Source organism: Chrysochloris asiatica, unplaced genomic scaffold (genome assembly GCF_000296735.1).
Source record: "Chrysochloris asiatica unplaced genomic scaffold, ChrAsi1.0 scaffold00086, whole genome shotgun sequence".
Taxonomy (NCBI): Eukaryota; Metazoa; Chordata; class Mammalia; order Afrosoricida; family Chrysochloridae; genus Chrysochloris; species Chrysochloris asiatica.
The window spans coordinates 8,377,722-8,393,463 of NW_006408604.1; the positions used below are offsets into that span (position 1 = coordinate 8,377,722).

General features: G+C 39.5%; 1 protein-coding gene across 1 annotated transcript in view; it reads left to right on the forward strand.

Annotated features, from left to right (window-relative positions):
• Positions 1–1,469: 1,469 nt before the first annotated feature.
• The window catches only part of ARHGDIB (Rho GDP dissociation inhibitor (GDI) beta), a 17,823-nt gene continuing 3,550 nt past the window's right edge, over positions 1,470–15,742 (forward strand). The window contains exons 1-4 of the mRNA XM_006866031.1: positions 1,470–1,647; positions 3,936–4,019; positions 6,470–6,546; positions 13,719–13,782. Of these exons, the coding sequence (XP_006866093.1) occupies positions 1,470–1,647; positions 3,936–4,019; positions 6,470–6,546; positions 13,719–13,782 (403 nt within the window). The remainder of the gene's footprint in view (positions 1,648–3,935; positions 4,020–6,469; positions 6,547–13,718; positions 13,783–15,742) is intronic.

Here is a 15,742-nt window from a genome sequence, read left to right on the forward strand (position 1 = left end):
TCTTTTATCTTCTGCTCCTACTCAGCAGTTGGAGTTGTTGGACAAGATCCTTAGCTTCAGGCTAAATTGCATCATGGATCTAGCCAGGCCTCAGGGAGCAGCAAACTTCCTCTTTAACATGCTTCACGTTCCAGGAAGTTACAGCTTCTAGATCATGTTCTTAATCTGGAAGCTCAGCGGAGTCTATGAAAGGTTTCAGGGATCCATGAACCCTTAGGGCTGTATACAAAATTCATGAGCTTATATATTTTTTTTCCTTGGGAGGACTATAGCTTTTAACAGATTTTAAGAGACTTTAACCCTCCAAAATGTTAAGAACCATTAATTCAACAAGTTGGGCCTTTTTAATCTGGTCAAATTGTGAAACTTCTAATCCCTTTTCCACTTTGAGGATTAACATCACACATGAGAGCATACTGTATCTTGTAATTTGTAGACATTGAACAAATATTTGTGAACTTAATTTTGTTTCAAAAGGGCTTTCCCTGAGGATAGACTTTCAAGGCTTCATTTGCTTTGTAATTTGCTATATTATTAAAGTTTCACCTTTTTTCAAATAATCTTTCCACAGTGAGCTGGGAATGGGTCCAGTTATGACAGGTGGGTCCTTAAAGCATAAGGTCATTAGAAACTTGGTGAGAGTAGAAAGAACAATAAGAGAAGAGGGCCCAGAAAGGGGACTTAGTGACCACAACTTTGTGTAGAGGAAGGAATTTAAAAGTCCTTTGCTATTTTGTATCATATCAAAAGAACAGATCTTGAAGTACAGAGCCAAATCAGTCAATATTTTAGTGCTTGGTCTATGCTAAGTGTTATGGGGATTTGAGAGAAATATAAAATTTAGTACCTCTTCTTAAAGAGTTATTAACAATGTTGGATACAGACCATCCTGAGACCTTATGCAAGTATCATAGAGTTCTACAATTTCTCATTCGTAATACCTTTAGGTGTTGCAGGAGTTTAGGGATAGATTCAATGAATGGAAAGAAGTAAGCCATGCTTTTGGCAGGTACTTTGCTTTTCTCTTTAAACCATCTAACTGGGATTGTACATGCTCAGAACTTTGCCATTAGCAAGGCTGACTGAACTTCAAAGACAGATCATTTCAATAACTCTGACTAGGGGACTGGCCATTTCTGTAATTCTGACCAATTGATTCATTGTTGAGGAACTGCTTGCGCTATGCCGTTTCACTGGTACTATGTTACTCACAGATTAGTTATTTGTTTCTTGTCATTTTCATTCCATGACGAGGAGAAGCTCATCACAGTATAGAAAACACAGGCAGTTCAGATAAATGACTGAAATATATTATATTCTTTCTTCATGAAAAGCAATGAAGTTGAATTAGGTAAGACCACCCTGAAAATTATAAAACTCTATTAGGACAAGGGTAGTACAAACAGCAATTCCACAGACATCCTTCACCTCCACTGGCTTTGGACTAATGGACTATCTTCTCTGTTTAGATGACTGAACAGGCCCCAGAACCACAACTGGAGGTGGAGGAGGATGAGCTGGACAGCAAGCTCAATTACAAGCCCCCACCTCAGAAGTCTTTGAAAGAGCTGCAAGAAATGGACAAAGATGATGAAAGTCTGGCCAAGTATAAGAAAACACTCCTGGGGGACGGTCCTGTGATAGCAGGTATGTGAGCATGGGAAACAGGAGAAGGTGAAGGGCCCCAGAGGAAGCATCAATTCCAGACATTCAAGAATGCGTGCAAAGAAAGGAACCAACTTCCCCAGTGTTAAGGAGAAAGATGCAATCCACATATGCTGAAGAGAGTTCCAAACTATATAATTAAGTCTCCTTGGAAGATGAGGTACAGCATTGAAACAGGGAGCATGTTGACTCCACATGATAAACACTAGACTGTAAACCACAAGGTCCACAGTTCGAGCCCATCAGCTGCTCCGTGGGAGAAAGATAAGGCTTTCAGCTCCCATGAAGAGAAACTCTATACAGGGTTACTATGAGTAGATGGACTCATAGTAACATACAGAATGGACTCCAAATCACTCAACAAAAGCAACAACAACACACAGAATTTAGAAAGAATTCTGGACTAACACTTATAATTGTAGTCTTCTCTTTCTAATACCGCTTACATTCTCTCTCTTCTCTCTACCTCACCCTTTAGTGACTATTTAGTTCATCCACGTACACAATGGCAGAGCAAGACATAGCCCCAAGATATTAATGGATTGTACCCACTTATAAGACTGCCTCACCACAGCCTCTTAGAAAATGTTTGCTATTGATAATTAAGGTGGAATCTACAAATGCCTGTGGCCAAAGAGCATCTATGTAATTTATAAAGGCTTCATGATCAAATGTAGCAAATTCCTCACATCCATTTCTATTTCAAAGGAGCCCTGGTGCCACAATGGTTTAGCATTTGGCTGCTTACCAAAAGATTGGTGGTTCAAACCCACTAGCCACTCCATGACAGAAAAGAGCTGGAGATCTGCGCCTGAAAAGATTCAAACAAACCCACAACCATAAGGTGGATTTCAACTCACAATGGGCCTATAGAACAGAGTACAACTGCTCCATAGCATGTCTACGACTGCAGATCTTTACAAGAACAATAAGAAAGCCTCATTCTTCTCCCCTGGAACTGCTGGTGGGTTTGAACTGCTGATCTTTGGTTAACAGCCCAACACGTAACACACTGTGTTATCAGAGCTCCTTTCCATAAAGATAATAGCCTAGTAAACCCCATAGGACAGTTATACTGTATCTTATAGGGTCACGATGAGTAGGAATCCCCTCAACAACATTCTGTTTTAACTCCAGTAATATCACCTTTCTTGAATATAAATGTTGTTGTTCCAGCTTACAGCAACCCGGTATAGGATTTCCAAGAGCAGCTGGTGGGTTTGAACCAATGACCTCGTGATTAGCATCCCAGTGCTTATCTGACAACACTACACCAAGGCTTGCTCATGCTTTCTCTCTCTGTATATGTATAGCCCACAGTGCCACTCCACGCACACATATATATGTTATATATGTGTGGAGTGGCACTGTGGGTTAATGCACTGGACTGCAAAATCAGTTTGAACTGAAAGATTCGCAGATCAAACTCAAGGTCGCTATGGTTTGGAACCAACTCAATGGCACTTAACAACAACAACATTTATGTGTGTGTGCATGTGTGTGTGTGTTTGCACTGTAGGATAAAGCACTGGACTACAGGTCAGTTTGAACCACAAAGTCAGTGGTTCAAACCCACCAGCCACTCCTCAGAAACCCTATACTGGGTCACTATAAGTCAGAATTGACTCAAAAGCACTTAACATATATATGAATACTTATATTTATACACACACACATGCACACATATATACATGAAGGGTCCTGGTGTGCTACTGTGGGTTAATATGCTGGTCTGCAAGGTCAGTTTCAACAGCAAGGTCAGCTGTTCAAGCTCACCAAACGCTCCTTGAAAACACTATACAGAGTTGCTATGAGTTGGAACCAACTCAACAGCACTTAACAACAACAACTTATGTACATACATGCATATATATGTTGTTAATTGTTGTTCTCGGTTCTGACTCATAGTGACCCTGTGTAGCGTTCCCAAGGAGTGGCTGGTGGTTGAACTGCCAACCTTGAGGTTCAAACCAACCATGCAGTCCAGCAAATTATCTCACAGCACCATACCAGCAGTCCTGGTGTAACGCTCTGGGCTAATACATCAGACTGCAAAGTCATTTGAACTGCAAGGTTAGTGGTTCAAGCTCACCAGCTTCTCCTTGGAAACCATATACAAGGTCGCTATGGGTCATAATTGACTCAACGACACTTAACAACAACAACAACCATACCAGGAGAATATATATATATATACTCCCTCCTTGAAACACACAGACTACAAACACGTATCAGCACCCTGTACTTACATTCTCTTTTGAATCCTGCAGACCCAACAGCCCCCAATGTTAAGGTCACCCGACTAACCCTGGTGTGTGACAGTGCCCCAGGACCAATCACCATGGACCTCACTGGTAAGTAGACACAACTTCTCTGTTCAGAGGTGCCCGATGATATTGGGGTAAAAAACTTGGCCTCGATGCCCTGTCCCCTTGTGGAGTACTGGTGCAGCGCTCTAGGATAAGCACTGGACTGTTAACCACCAAGTTAGAGGTTCAAATCCACTAACCACTCCTTGGAAACTTTGTGCAGGGTTGCCATGATGGCTCTTAACTCACTGGCACTTGACAACAATGCCCTATCCCAGCAGAAAGAAACCCTAAGAATCCTAGTGGCATATAACAGGACTTCAAAAAAATTCATCAAAAAATGGAATCAGAAGATAATGGAATGTTTCAATAAGCTTTTTGAAACTTCCTCAGATATCTTAGTACGAGCTCACAAATCATAGTATGCAGTACTTTGCCATGCTTAATAACAAGCCCCTACCTCTTGTTCTATTTAATTAGAAAGTGTGTAGGAATAAGCCCTTTAAATATTTACTTCTGTAGTATTTATTTTTATATATCCACCTGATAGCAGAAATTTGCTATTCATATAAAAAGATTGTGGATTGAAATATTAAGAAACATGCAGTATTATTCTGAAATTTTAATGTTTATATGACTAAACACAAGAGAAACTACTGTTCTTATATCAGCCACAAAACTTATAAAGTTGAGTAGCAATCTAAGACCTCTTGAATACTACTTGAAATTCCACTGCTGTATCTTTTTGTTTTGTTTTACTTGGTTGTTGTTTAAATCTCTGACCTTTGCTATGTGAGAAACTTTCCCCACTGAAGCTGTACAAATTAGGTTATTATTATTCACTTTCACCTTACTGAGACGAAGGTTCAAATCTTGAGGAAACGGAGAAAATTTGGAAAGATGGAAATAGTGGAACATCTGAGAGGGATTGAAAAACAATGGGGCACAGATTAGGAGGTAGAGATCTTCAAAGGCAATACCAATTTATTTTACTGTCTGCCTAGCTCCTGTAAAAAGAAAAAAAAAAGTGTTATTGTTTGTTTGTTTACCAAATTCAAATACTGGACTTCTGTGGGACAGAGCAAAGTAGGACTCTAGAACAGCAGTCAATTTAACAGAGAAGTGGTTCCCCTCTCACTGGACACATCCAGTTCTTACCTTATATGGGCTTTTTCTGTCAAAGGGAGGAAATCAGAGACTGAAAAAACACACTTCCTGTTCAACTGAAATCATCAGAGCAGACACAGCACACAAATTCGACTACCTCCACATTCTAACATCTCTGCAAGAGAGAAGTTCTCCCTCTCTCAGTAGGACTCAGACCTCTTCCTGTGTGAAATTGTGTAATGGTACCAGGTGGAACTGTCAGTTAAGATAAAGTCTGAATTTGCACTAAAGATTTGTTCTGTGCCGAAGGACCTGATAATATTGCAGGGAAAACTTGGTCACTCTCCTCTGTCTCAGTAGAAGGGAACCCAAGTTTTGGTTTCTTGTTACAAAAAAGCTAGTGAGGTAAATCCCAAAGGTACACGAGGGAGCTTAAAAAAATTTTTTGTGTGGGAAAATTTCATTATATTTCAATTGCATTTTCTATGAACATTGTGAAGTCCCCTCTGATTTGTGGGCAGGGGATCTTGAAACCGTTAAAAAAGAAATCTTTGTGCTAAAGGAAGGTATTGAATTAGAGTCAAAATTAACTTCAAAGGAAGTGCCCTGTCATACACATTCACACACACACACCCTTAAATGCAAAATTACACAGGGTCACATTGAAAGAGAATGCTTAGTATCCTTAACAGAATACAGGAATTTGGGACAGATCCAGGTTTTATGGAGTCTGAAGTGTTTATAATTTGGGTGGCCCTCCTTAAGAAAAATAATACTAACTGGCAAATACAAATTAAAAAAATATTAAGTGACTATTTATTTACAGTGGTAAAAGGAATCAGACATCATTTTCAAATGCTAGAAAATGCCACAAACATCATCAGAGTCATAAAAAAATAAACGTTTAACACTTCAATATATTTTTCATATGTTTCTTTGTTTGGAGGCAGGAGGGACATTACAACTTTATCGCTTCTTCACTTGACTACATAACACCATTTTCAATACAGAAAATAGAAAGTGAATCTAGTTTTCCTATAGTATAGTTACTAGATTCAAGTGCATTTTATTATTATTATTATCAATAATTAGAAACCGTTCTTTCATCTTCATAACTTATTACTGATAATGTCTTGTATATTTTATGATTGGCATGAAATTAAAAAAAAATTCACAAACAATTGCATATCTTTCATATATGAGTTGTGAAGAAGCTATGTCTCATTTGTGTATATTCAGGGACTCATTTCAAGTACTCTGAATTGAGGACCTCATGGACTATGTACCTCAGATGAAGCCAATGAGGGGATCTGGAATTTATGCTTCATTAGCCTCCCTGTATATCTGCTTCTGAGGAGAATAAACTCTTTCTAAATCATCTTCTATAGGAGATCTTTCCGCCCTCAAAAAAGAAACCTTTGTGCTAAAGGAAGGTGTGGAATACAGAGTCAAAATTCACTTCAATGTAAGTATCTTGTCTTGCTTGTTTTTATAAAGTATAGCACTTTCCTATAATTACAGACTAAATTTATATTATCAAATCAGCATGTTTTTTTCCCAGCACGCCCCCCCCCCCACCAATTCTGAGATGTCCTCTCCAAACTCTGAGACCCACCTGTTGCAGAATCATCTTGTCCATGCCTTTTCCTAGTCAGGGTCCTCTCCTTAAACTCTACATGCAGGGTCCCTCTCTCTATGCGAACTCCTAATATTCATATCCAGGAAGAGCTTACTGTTTTCTATCGAACCATTTCTATCATTTTTCCCTTATACAGTCTAAACTCCTTGAAGCAAGGAGCAATTATATATCCCTTCTTTCCAATGTTTCACATAAGACCTTGAAAATGGAAGATACATAGTGATTATATGTTGAGAAATGCACAATGAATGAAGCTATTAAGGGGGTAAGAATAGAACACACAAGGCCTTAGCTCTACTTCTTGAATAATTATGTAAATGCAGGGATTGTTGCTTTTGGTGAATAGCTGTCAATTAGAATTATATGAGGGTGAGTCAAAAATTTTCTGCACTCTGGTTATATTAAAGCGCCATCCACATCCATGGTTGATGACAACATTGAGTGTGAACATAAATGATTCTGCCATATAGACAAATGACAGTGGATTATGTGGTAAATTATTTGCAAATCAGCCATGGCTCTGCCTAAGAAATAATCCATGACAGACTTGGGGTTTGAAAAATTGGTGTGAGATGGGTACCAAAACAACTCATGGAAGAGAATAAACCAAAGCACTTGGATATCTGCAAACAAAACTTGGACCAATACTTGAAGGAAGGCAAAAGTTTTTTTTTTTTTAATTCTCTACTGGTGACAAGACATAGATTCAGCACTACAAGGCTAAGAGTGAACGGCAGAGTATATATAGAATGGAAACATCCTCAATCACTGACCAAGAAAAAGTTCAAAAGTCAGCTATCAGCTGAAATATTGATGTTTACAATTTTCTGGGATTCTCAAGGGCCAGTATTGGAACACTATTATGAAAAAGGTCAACAATCAACAGTGCCCTTTATGGTGAGATGCTCACTGAAGAGCTGAAGCCTAAAGTTTGTATTAACTTCTGAGGACTGCTATCTAAGGGACTTGTGATCTTGCAAGAGAGTGCACGTCCACACACCTCTGCCCACACTGTTGACACTCTGCAAAAACTTCATTTTGAGGTGCTAAGCATCCTCCCTATAGTTCTGATCTTGCTCCACTGGATTTTCACCTGTTTAGTCCCCTGAAAGCAGTCCTTTGAAGACAAAGACTCACCTCTGATGAAGAAGTGAAGACAGGAGTGCATTCGTGGCTCGCAGCTCAGCCTAAAACATTTTTTAAAAAAAGGAATATGAAAGCTGTTGACAGATGGACAAAGCATACGAAAAGAAAGGAGAATATGTCAAAAAATGATGTATTTGTTGGGTCTAAAAGTTGATTAAAATCTATTCTAAAGCCAGAGTGCAAATGATTTTTTACTCGCCCTCAAAATTGTGGAGTTGGTGACCAAGATGTTAAATTAATCAGTATCGAATGAATACACACATAATCCAATGAACAGCCAAAATGAAAAAAAAAGTTAGGAATGTACTATTAAACTTCTTGATTTCTTGTGTTAGCCTTGTTTCCCTCTACTCCCACTTTGCCATGGCCTATTTGTGAATTGATCCTTCTTTCTCCCAGGTTTGATTCAGGTCCATGGACAATCATTTCCCACCATATACACATATGCCTCCAAATAATGTCATTCTGGCACTATGTGTTGATGCCTGCTAGATACTGCATACTTTGCTATGGTTTACTTACTTATTTCCTGTTCTCTTATGTTTTGTTATTTACTAATGAAGCACCTGGGGGGTTAGTAAGTTATTGTGTCCATATCAGTGCCTAGGATGGGTCACATACCAGACCAGTTATTAACCACTAAAGCTTCTACATTAACTTGCCAATTTAGTAAGCCAGTTTCTATCATGTGAAACATTACAGGCAATGTGTCATATGAATAAGAAGAAAAGGAAAGGTGTGAAACATGGGTTTCTGTTCTGAGAGGAAAAGCTGGGGAGAAAGGCAGTAGTGTGTGACCAGGCCATTATGGTTACACATTTTGAGGAGGAGGACATCGGGAGGAATATTCACTTCAGATATTTTGGCCTTATTTCTAACAGGAAAAAGATCACTCTCAATATGTAACCCACATAAAGTTGAACCACTAACCAGCATGGAGCAATAGTTACAAGAAATGTCAGAACAAAAGTAGAAAATAATTGAAAAGCTTTTTAAGTCTTTACTGACAGCTCTTGAAAAATGCCCAAGAAATTTTACATTTCTAGCATAAGCAACATACCCTAAAATCTTCTTTCTTTATCTTTCTCAGTTACTTCTAGTATTCTCTTTCTCCCAACAAGCTTCACAGCACTCTTTCCAAACACTTGACCTGTGATGATTACTTTATTCTCCTTCCCATTTACTTCTGCCTCTAGAGGAAATGTATATAGGAGCTGCACTTCCAGAACTCTTACTTCATACATGCCTCTAAGACTTTTTCCACCTGGGGTTAAAGAGGGTGGCAAGTCAATGAAGACGATGTTATGAATATGTTTGTTTGTTGTTTTGTTAAGTGCCATCAAGTCTGTTCTGACTCATAGCATCACTGTATAAAGTTTCCAAGGAGTAGCAGGTGAGTTTGAACCACCAACATTATGGTTCAAACCAACTTTGCAGTCCAGTGCATTATCTCACAGCAGCAGTAGAAAAATGGTAGGCTCTTGATTCTGAAGTCTTTATTGCTACTCTATTACTATTCCTGTTCATAGTCTTTTTCCTTCAGACCCAAGGGACAGCTCAGGCATTTCTATAAAGATGCATTTACTTTCTCTAATCTTAGAAATTACACATGAGAGTCAGAATAGTTAGAAAATTTGTTCTTCATTTTATCACAGTTGCTTCAGTAAAGCTATTTTCATTCTGGCTGCTTTTGATAAATTTTTTGGGTTTTTTAAAGTTTTTATTGTGAACTGAGTGATAGTTTAAATCAGAAGAACGTCAGCTTTACACCATCATTTCATTGCAATGATATACTCTCTCCTCTGTGTATCATCATTCAACAATATTTGCTTCCATTCCCTCTGTGTGTGTTGTTTTTGTTGTTTTTTGGGGGGGAGGGGAGCAGGGATGTACACAAAAACATTCAGGAATATATAATAATTTAAACAACCAAAGGGCACATTATGCAAGCCTGCCTCCTGGCCGCCAGCACCCAGTCCGTCTCTTTCTATGAGTCCAGAGTTCTCAGTTGCTCCCTCTCTCCATGTCCTCATCTCTGCATTCATCTCTGGTGTTGCTGCTTCTCTAGATAGGGTCCCACATTCTGCTTTTGCTCTTCTCCCTTGAAGGTTCTAGGGTCCTCTGTGTCTGAACTGTAAGATTAACTATTCCCCTGTTTTTGCTACAAAACTTCTACCCTTAAAGTTGTGGCAGTCGCAATTAGTCATGATAACAATTACTCACTATTGAATGTAAGAATCTTATCCCCATCTCTTTACAATAGACTCATCTAGACAACAGCAAAACTATTCAGTGGGGACAATATCTTCCCCTGCATGCTCTTAAACTAAACTCCCTCTTGAAAACTTGTAAGCCAGTCACTTCATGCCTTTATCACCCCCTGATTTTAGGTAGCCAGTGTCTAAGTTGCCTGTCCCTATGTATCCTGTATACAAAGGGGATAAGATTGATATGTGATGTGAAGACTCCTTCCCTCTCAATTGGTATTTTGAGCTACAACATAAGTATAAGTCAGGTTCATCAAATTGTAGCAATTTACACTTATTTCCTTTATCAAAAATTGTTTTTAAAAATGCACCAGACTTAAAAGCCATTTGAACTGCATGGTCGGTGGTTCAAGCTCACCAGCTGCTCCTCGGAAACCCTGTACAGGGTCACTATGGGTCGGAACTGACTTGATAGCACTTCACAACACAACAAGTCAAATTCTTATTATCAAGCCATTGATGCTAGGTCAAAGGGGTACTATCTGCAAGTCTGGGCATTCTTGTGCATCTCCCCTCACTTCATATTAGCGGGGTGCTTCACTCTCATCTCTAGCCCTCTGGGGCTATGTTCTTGTCCATGGGCTCAGGTGTCCCCAGGTCTCACCACACTTTGGACCAACCAACCCTTCCTCTTTCTCTCATCTCCAGGTCAATGGGCGTCTATGGAAGGTGGTTGAACTCAGTCCGTATCTTCATTGCTGCCTTTCCCCCCATTCCACTCACCAGTAGACCAATGTGGTTGCCAGCAAGCTTACATGCCTGCTCATGTGTTCCCTTTGAGTTTCAGTCTTAGAGAGGAGTTTGTCCTGAAGGGACTTGATTGCTTGCCTTGATGGCTTCCCAGCGAACAATTTGCTTGTCCGTGTAGTAGCCAATCAGACTGCCATTTTTGTTTTAGATTTTTCCTGATGATCTTTCTTTGAAGATGTATCTTCTGTTCCTTTAGGTTTTCCAGGCTAGTCTGCTTTTCTTTTCTAGTGGGAATGTCCCACCTCAGAAGGTTCTGGATAGGGCTCAGGATTCCACCTAAGATCCTATACACTGCAGACTCTTCAAAAGGCCTGTTTCACTGTGCAAATTCTAGAACCCCTTTTAGGTATTCCAATCAGTTATAAGGTTATAAGCTGAAGACAGGCTTACAATCTTTTTGTAATCATGTTCCCTGGTATTCCTTTTTATCCCACTCAAGTGTCTATGTTACAATAGTAGGCAAGGGAAACCAATATTCATAAGTCAGTCAAACATCTTAACATTATTTCCCCTCCTCAGACTATGCCTCGATCCAGCTGTAACTTTTTTATTTTTAGTTTTTATTGTGAATTATGTAATAGTTTTGTTGCTGTTGTTGTTAAGTGCCATCGAGTCAGTACTGACCCATAGCGACCTTATGCACTGCAGAATGAAACACTGCCTGATCCTGGGCCAACCTCACTACTGTTGCCACACTTGAGTCCATCGATGCTCTGAGAATATTTACATTCATCCTATCATATTTTGTTTCGTTGCAATGATTACAATCCCCTCCATGCACCCTGCAAGCCTGCCTCCCAGACACCAGCACACAGCCCCTCTTGAGTCCAGAGTTCTCAGCCACTCCATCTCTCCACATCATCATCTGTGCCTCCATCTCTGATGTCAATGCTTCTCTGGGTAGGGTCAAGCACTATGCTCCTCTCCCTTGGTGGTCCCAGGCCCCTCCTCTCCTGGACTGCAAAGTCAGCCACTCCCCTCGTTTATTACAAAATGTCTACCTTTACATTTTCAACCCTCACAGTCAGTCCTGATAGCAATTCTTTACTATTGTACCACAAGAATCTTATCCCTATCTTCTTTCATCAACCAAGTCCAGGCAGATTGGATACTACTCAGTGCAGATTCTACCTTCCCCCACACCCTCTGGAACTAGGTAGCCTTTTGAAATCTTGTAAGCCAGTCACTTCTTGCCTTTATAGCACCCCCACCCCCCTTTTAGGGTAGCCAGTGTCTAAGTTGCCCATCTCTGTCAACCCTGCATACCAAGGGGGTGGGAATAATCCTTGCTGTAAAGATTTGTTCCCTCTTTTGAGCTACTACATCCATAAATATAGGTCAGGTTCATCAAATTGTAACAGAGTACTCCTTTTTTCCCGTCTTCTTTCTTCTTCTAGTTCAGTTCTGATCACCCAGAAAATGAAGCCAGGTCAACTGGGTATTATCTGCAAGTATCAGTGCTCTTGTGCATCTCCCCTCACTTCATATCAGCTGGATGCTTCACTCTGTACTCTAGTCCTCTGTAGCCATGTCACTGTCTCTGGCCCCAGATGTTCCCAGGTCTTGCCAGACTGCTGGAAAACAAGGTCTCAATCCGGGTTCACAGGAGTCTATTGAACGTGATCAGACTTAGCTCACAACTTCATTGCTGTTTTTCACCCACATCCCCTTATCAGTGACCAATGTGGTCACCAGCCAGACCACATGGCTGCTCATGTATTATCCTTGAGTCTTAATCTTGGAAGGGGTTTTACCCTGAGGGGACCTAACCATTTGCCTTGATGGCTTCCAGGTGAACAAATTGCTTGTTTGCTTTTGACAAATTTGTATTATAGATTTCATTAAGTGGTAGTCTAGAATCTAAACTAACAGTGTTCACTACTCTGCTATATCACCAACAAAACAAAGCATAGTACAAATAGACTGGTTTACTTAGTCTGCCAAAAAAAAAAAAAAAATGGGTAAGGATAATTATTGGTGGGGGAAAATTACTTGGAAATGCCTTAATTCTTCATATTGGTGAACTGTGAACCAAATCCTCCAACTAATGATGCAATTTCCACTTTAATTTGTTTGTATAGACATGACCACTATATAAAATTAACAGAGAACCCAGTTCAGACCCAGGTAAACTGAATCATAGAAAAACAAAGCCTTTGGGATGTCTATATTTTTATTCTGTTCTACTGAATTTTCTTCCAAAGACTGGGCGAGAGACAAGTTTTCAGACAATCTCTGAAAAAGACACATCCAAAGTGCTTGCCAGACGCAGATAGATCTCACCCATTATTTATGCCTGGGAAAGGTCATTTTCCTGTGGCCCATATCCTCACCTAGAGACTCCAGTCACCCAGACTTGATTTTCCATTACTGCTTTTCTCCTAATTGTTTGTTTTTCATATGCTAGGTGGATCATTTCCCAGCTTATGGTTTTCAGATATTTTCATAACATTTTCCATTGGTACCTTTGTAATCTTTCCTAAGACAAGGACAGTCTCCTGGCAAGTATTATGGGGGAAGGGGAGTCAAGACCAGTCCAAAAAGGAGAAAGACTGAATATTAAGGAAATGTTTTAAGTAATCCTCATCCTTGCTCCCAAATAATAAAAATCACAGTATCCTATTATTAAAACCTTATTGGCTATATCAAGGTATTGTGATTTCCTCTCTCTAATTTCTGTCTCACCGTCACACTAAATGACTGTAGGAACATTTATTTTGAACTAAACATTTATTTTCAACATCAGAGAAGACTCAACAGGGCAGGATCGGCACAGATGAGGAAAGCAAAGGACCCTTTTTAACCTGAATTACTTGGATCCTTCTCTTCTTACAGGTGAACAGGGATATTGTGTCAGGCTTGAAATACGTTCAGCACACCTACCGGACTGGTGTAAAAGGTAAGGGACCCAACACCTTCACCATCCTAAATTCTCTTTCTCACTAATACTCAAACATTAAAATCCCATCTAAAAATTAGATCAAAGCTTTGGACCTCAACTCAAGGAATGGGTACCCATACACCTCTGATCCAGACATTAACGGAAAGAAGGTAGGTCAACATTCAGTAGACCTAGTTGAGACTTGAGCCAGACACTAACTTTAGTCACTCAGCTTTCGGAATTATTTTCATTACCCATAAAAGAAATAAACTGAGATCAATTTAAATGAAGCAAAACCATAAAATACACTTGAAAGTTAGAAAGCAATTTATAGCTATCACATCTAAAAGTCAGACAAAACCCATCCCATGGTATGTGTGTGAAGAATGAGGGTTGAGAGCAGTACTCAATGACTTACCAAAGAAATAGAAAAACAAACAAACAAACTTGTAGGATTGAGAAAAATTGTCTAATGAAAACAAACATAACAACAGTACTTAATTTGAAGCTGTTCTGTACAAGTAACTGTTGTTGATGTTAAGTGCTGTTGAGTCAGTTCCAACTCATAATGACCCTATTTAGGGTTTCCATGTAATGACTGTTGGGTTTGAACTGCTGGCCTTGCAGTTCAAACTGACCTTGTGGTCCAGTGCTTATCCAACAGTGCCAATGAGGACTCCACAAGTAACTAGTGTCATGAAAAACACAGTTTAATTTCCTATATTCGTTTGAGCATAAAGACAAATTGTCTCCTTTAGCAAGAGTATGATGATGAATCTATAGATCTCCCTTCAAGCTTATTAATAACACATTAAGGCCAATTACAGACTCCTGTTGTGATGCTGTAAGTTTAGCACTGGACCGCAAACCACAAGGTCAGAAGTTTAAACCCACCAGCTGCTCATTGGAAAACCGCTACAGGGTCACTATGAGTCTGAACTGACTCAGCAGCACTTGACAACAACAAGGTCAACTGTACACTACCTGTTGCTGTTGTTAGGTGCCATTGAGTCAGTTCTGACTCCTATCAAACAAATGTACAACAAAATTAAACACTGACCAGTCCTATGCCATCCTTATAATTTTCACACTTGAGCCCATTGCTGCTGCCACTGTGCCAATTCATCTCATCCGGAGGGACGGGGGTGTGTGTGGTTCTTCCTCTTTTTTCGCTGACCTTCCACTTTACCAACATGATGTCCTTCTCCAGAGATAGTCCCTTCTGATAACATGTCCGAAGTATGAGAGACAAAGTCTGGCCATCCTGGCTTCTAAGGAATGTTCTGGTTGTACTTTTTCCAACATAGATTTATTTCTTCTGGCAATCCATGATTCTTTTAATATTCTTCTCCACTACCTTAACTCAAATGCATCAATCCTTCTATGGTCTTCCTTATTCATTGTTCAACTTTCACCTGCATATAAGGCTACTGAAAACATTATAGCTTGTATCAGGTGCACCATAGTCCTCAAGGTGATATCTTTGCTTTGAACACTTTAAAGAGGTCTTGCACAGCAGATTCGCCTAACGCAATACATCCTTTAATTTCTTGACTGCTGTTTCCATGAGTGTTGATAGTGGATCCAAGTAAAATACAGTCTGTGACTACTTTAGTCTTTTCTCCATTTATCATAATGCTATTTATTGGTCCAATTGTGAGGAATTTTGTTTTCTTTACATTGAAGTTAGTATTTTAAGCCATCTTCACTTTCAGCGTGCAAGGTTGTATCATCTGCATATCAAAAGTTGTTAATTAATATATCTTCCTCCAATCCTAATGCCACATTCTTTGTCATATAATTCAGTTTTTTGGATTATTTTCTCAGCATGCAGATTGAATAAGTATGGTGAAAGAATATAGCCCTGACGCAAAATTTTCCTGATTTTAAACCATTCAGTATCCCCTTGTTCAGTTTCAACAACTACCTCTTCATCTATGTACAGGTTCCTCATGAACACAATTGTTGTTGTTGTCAG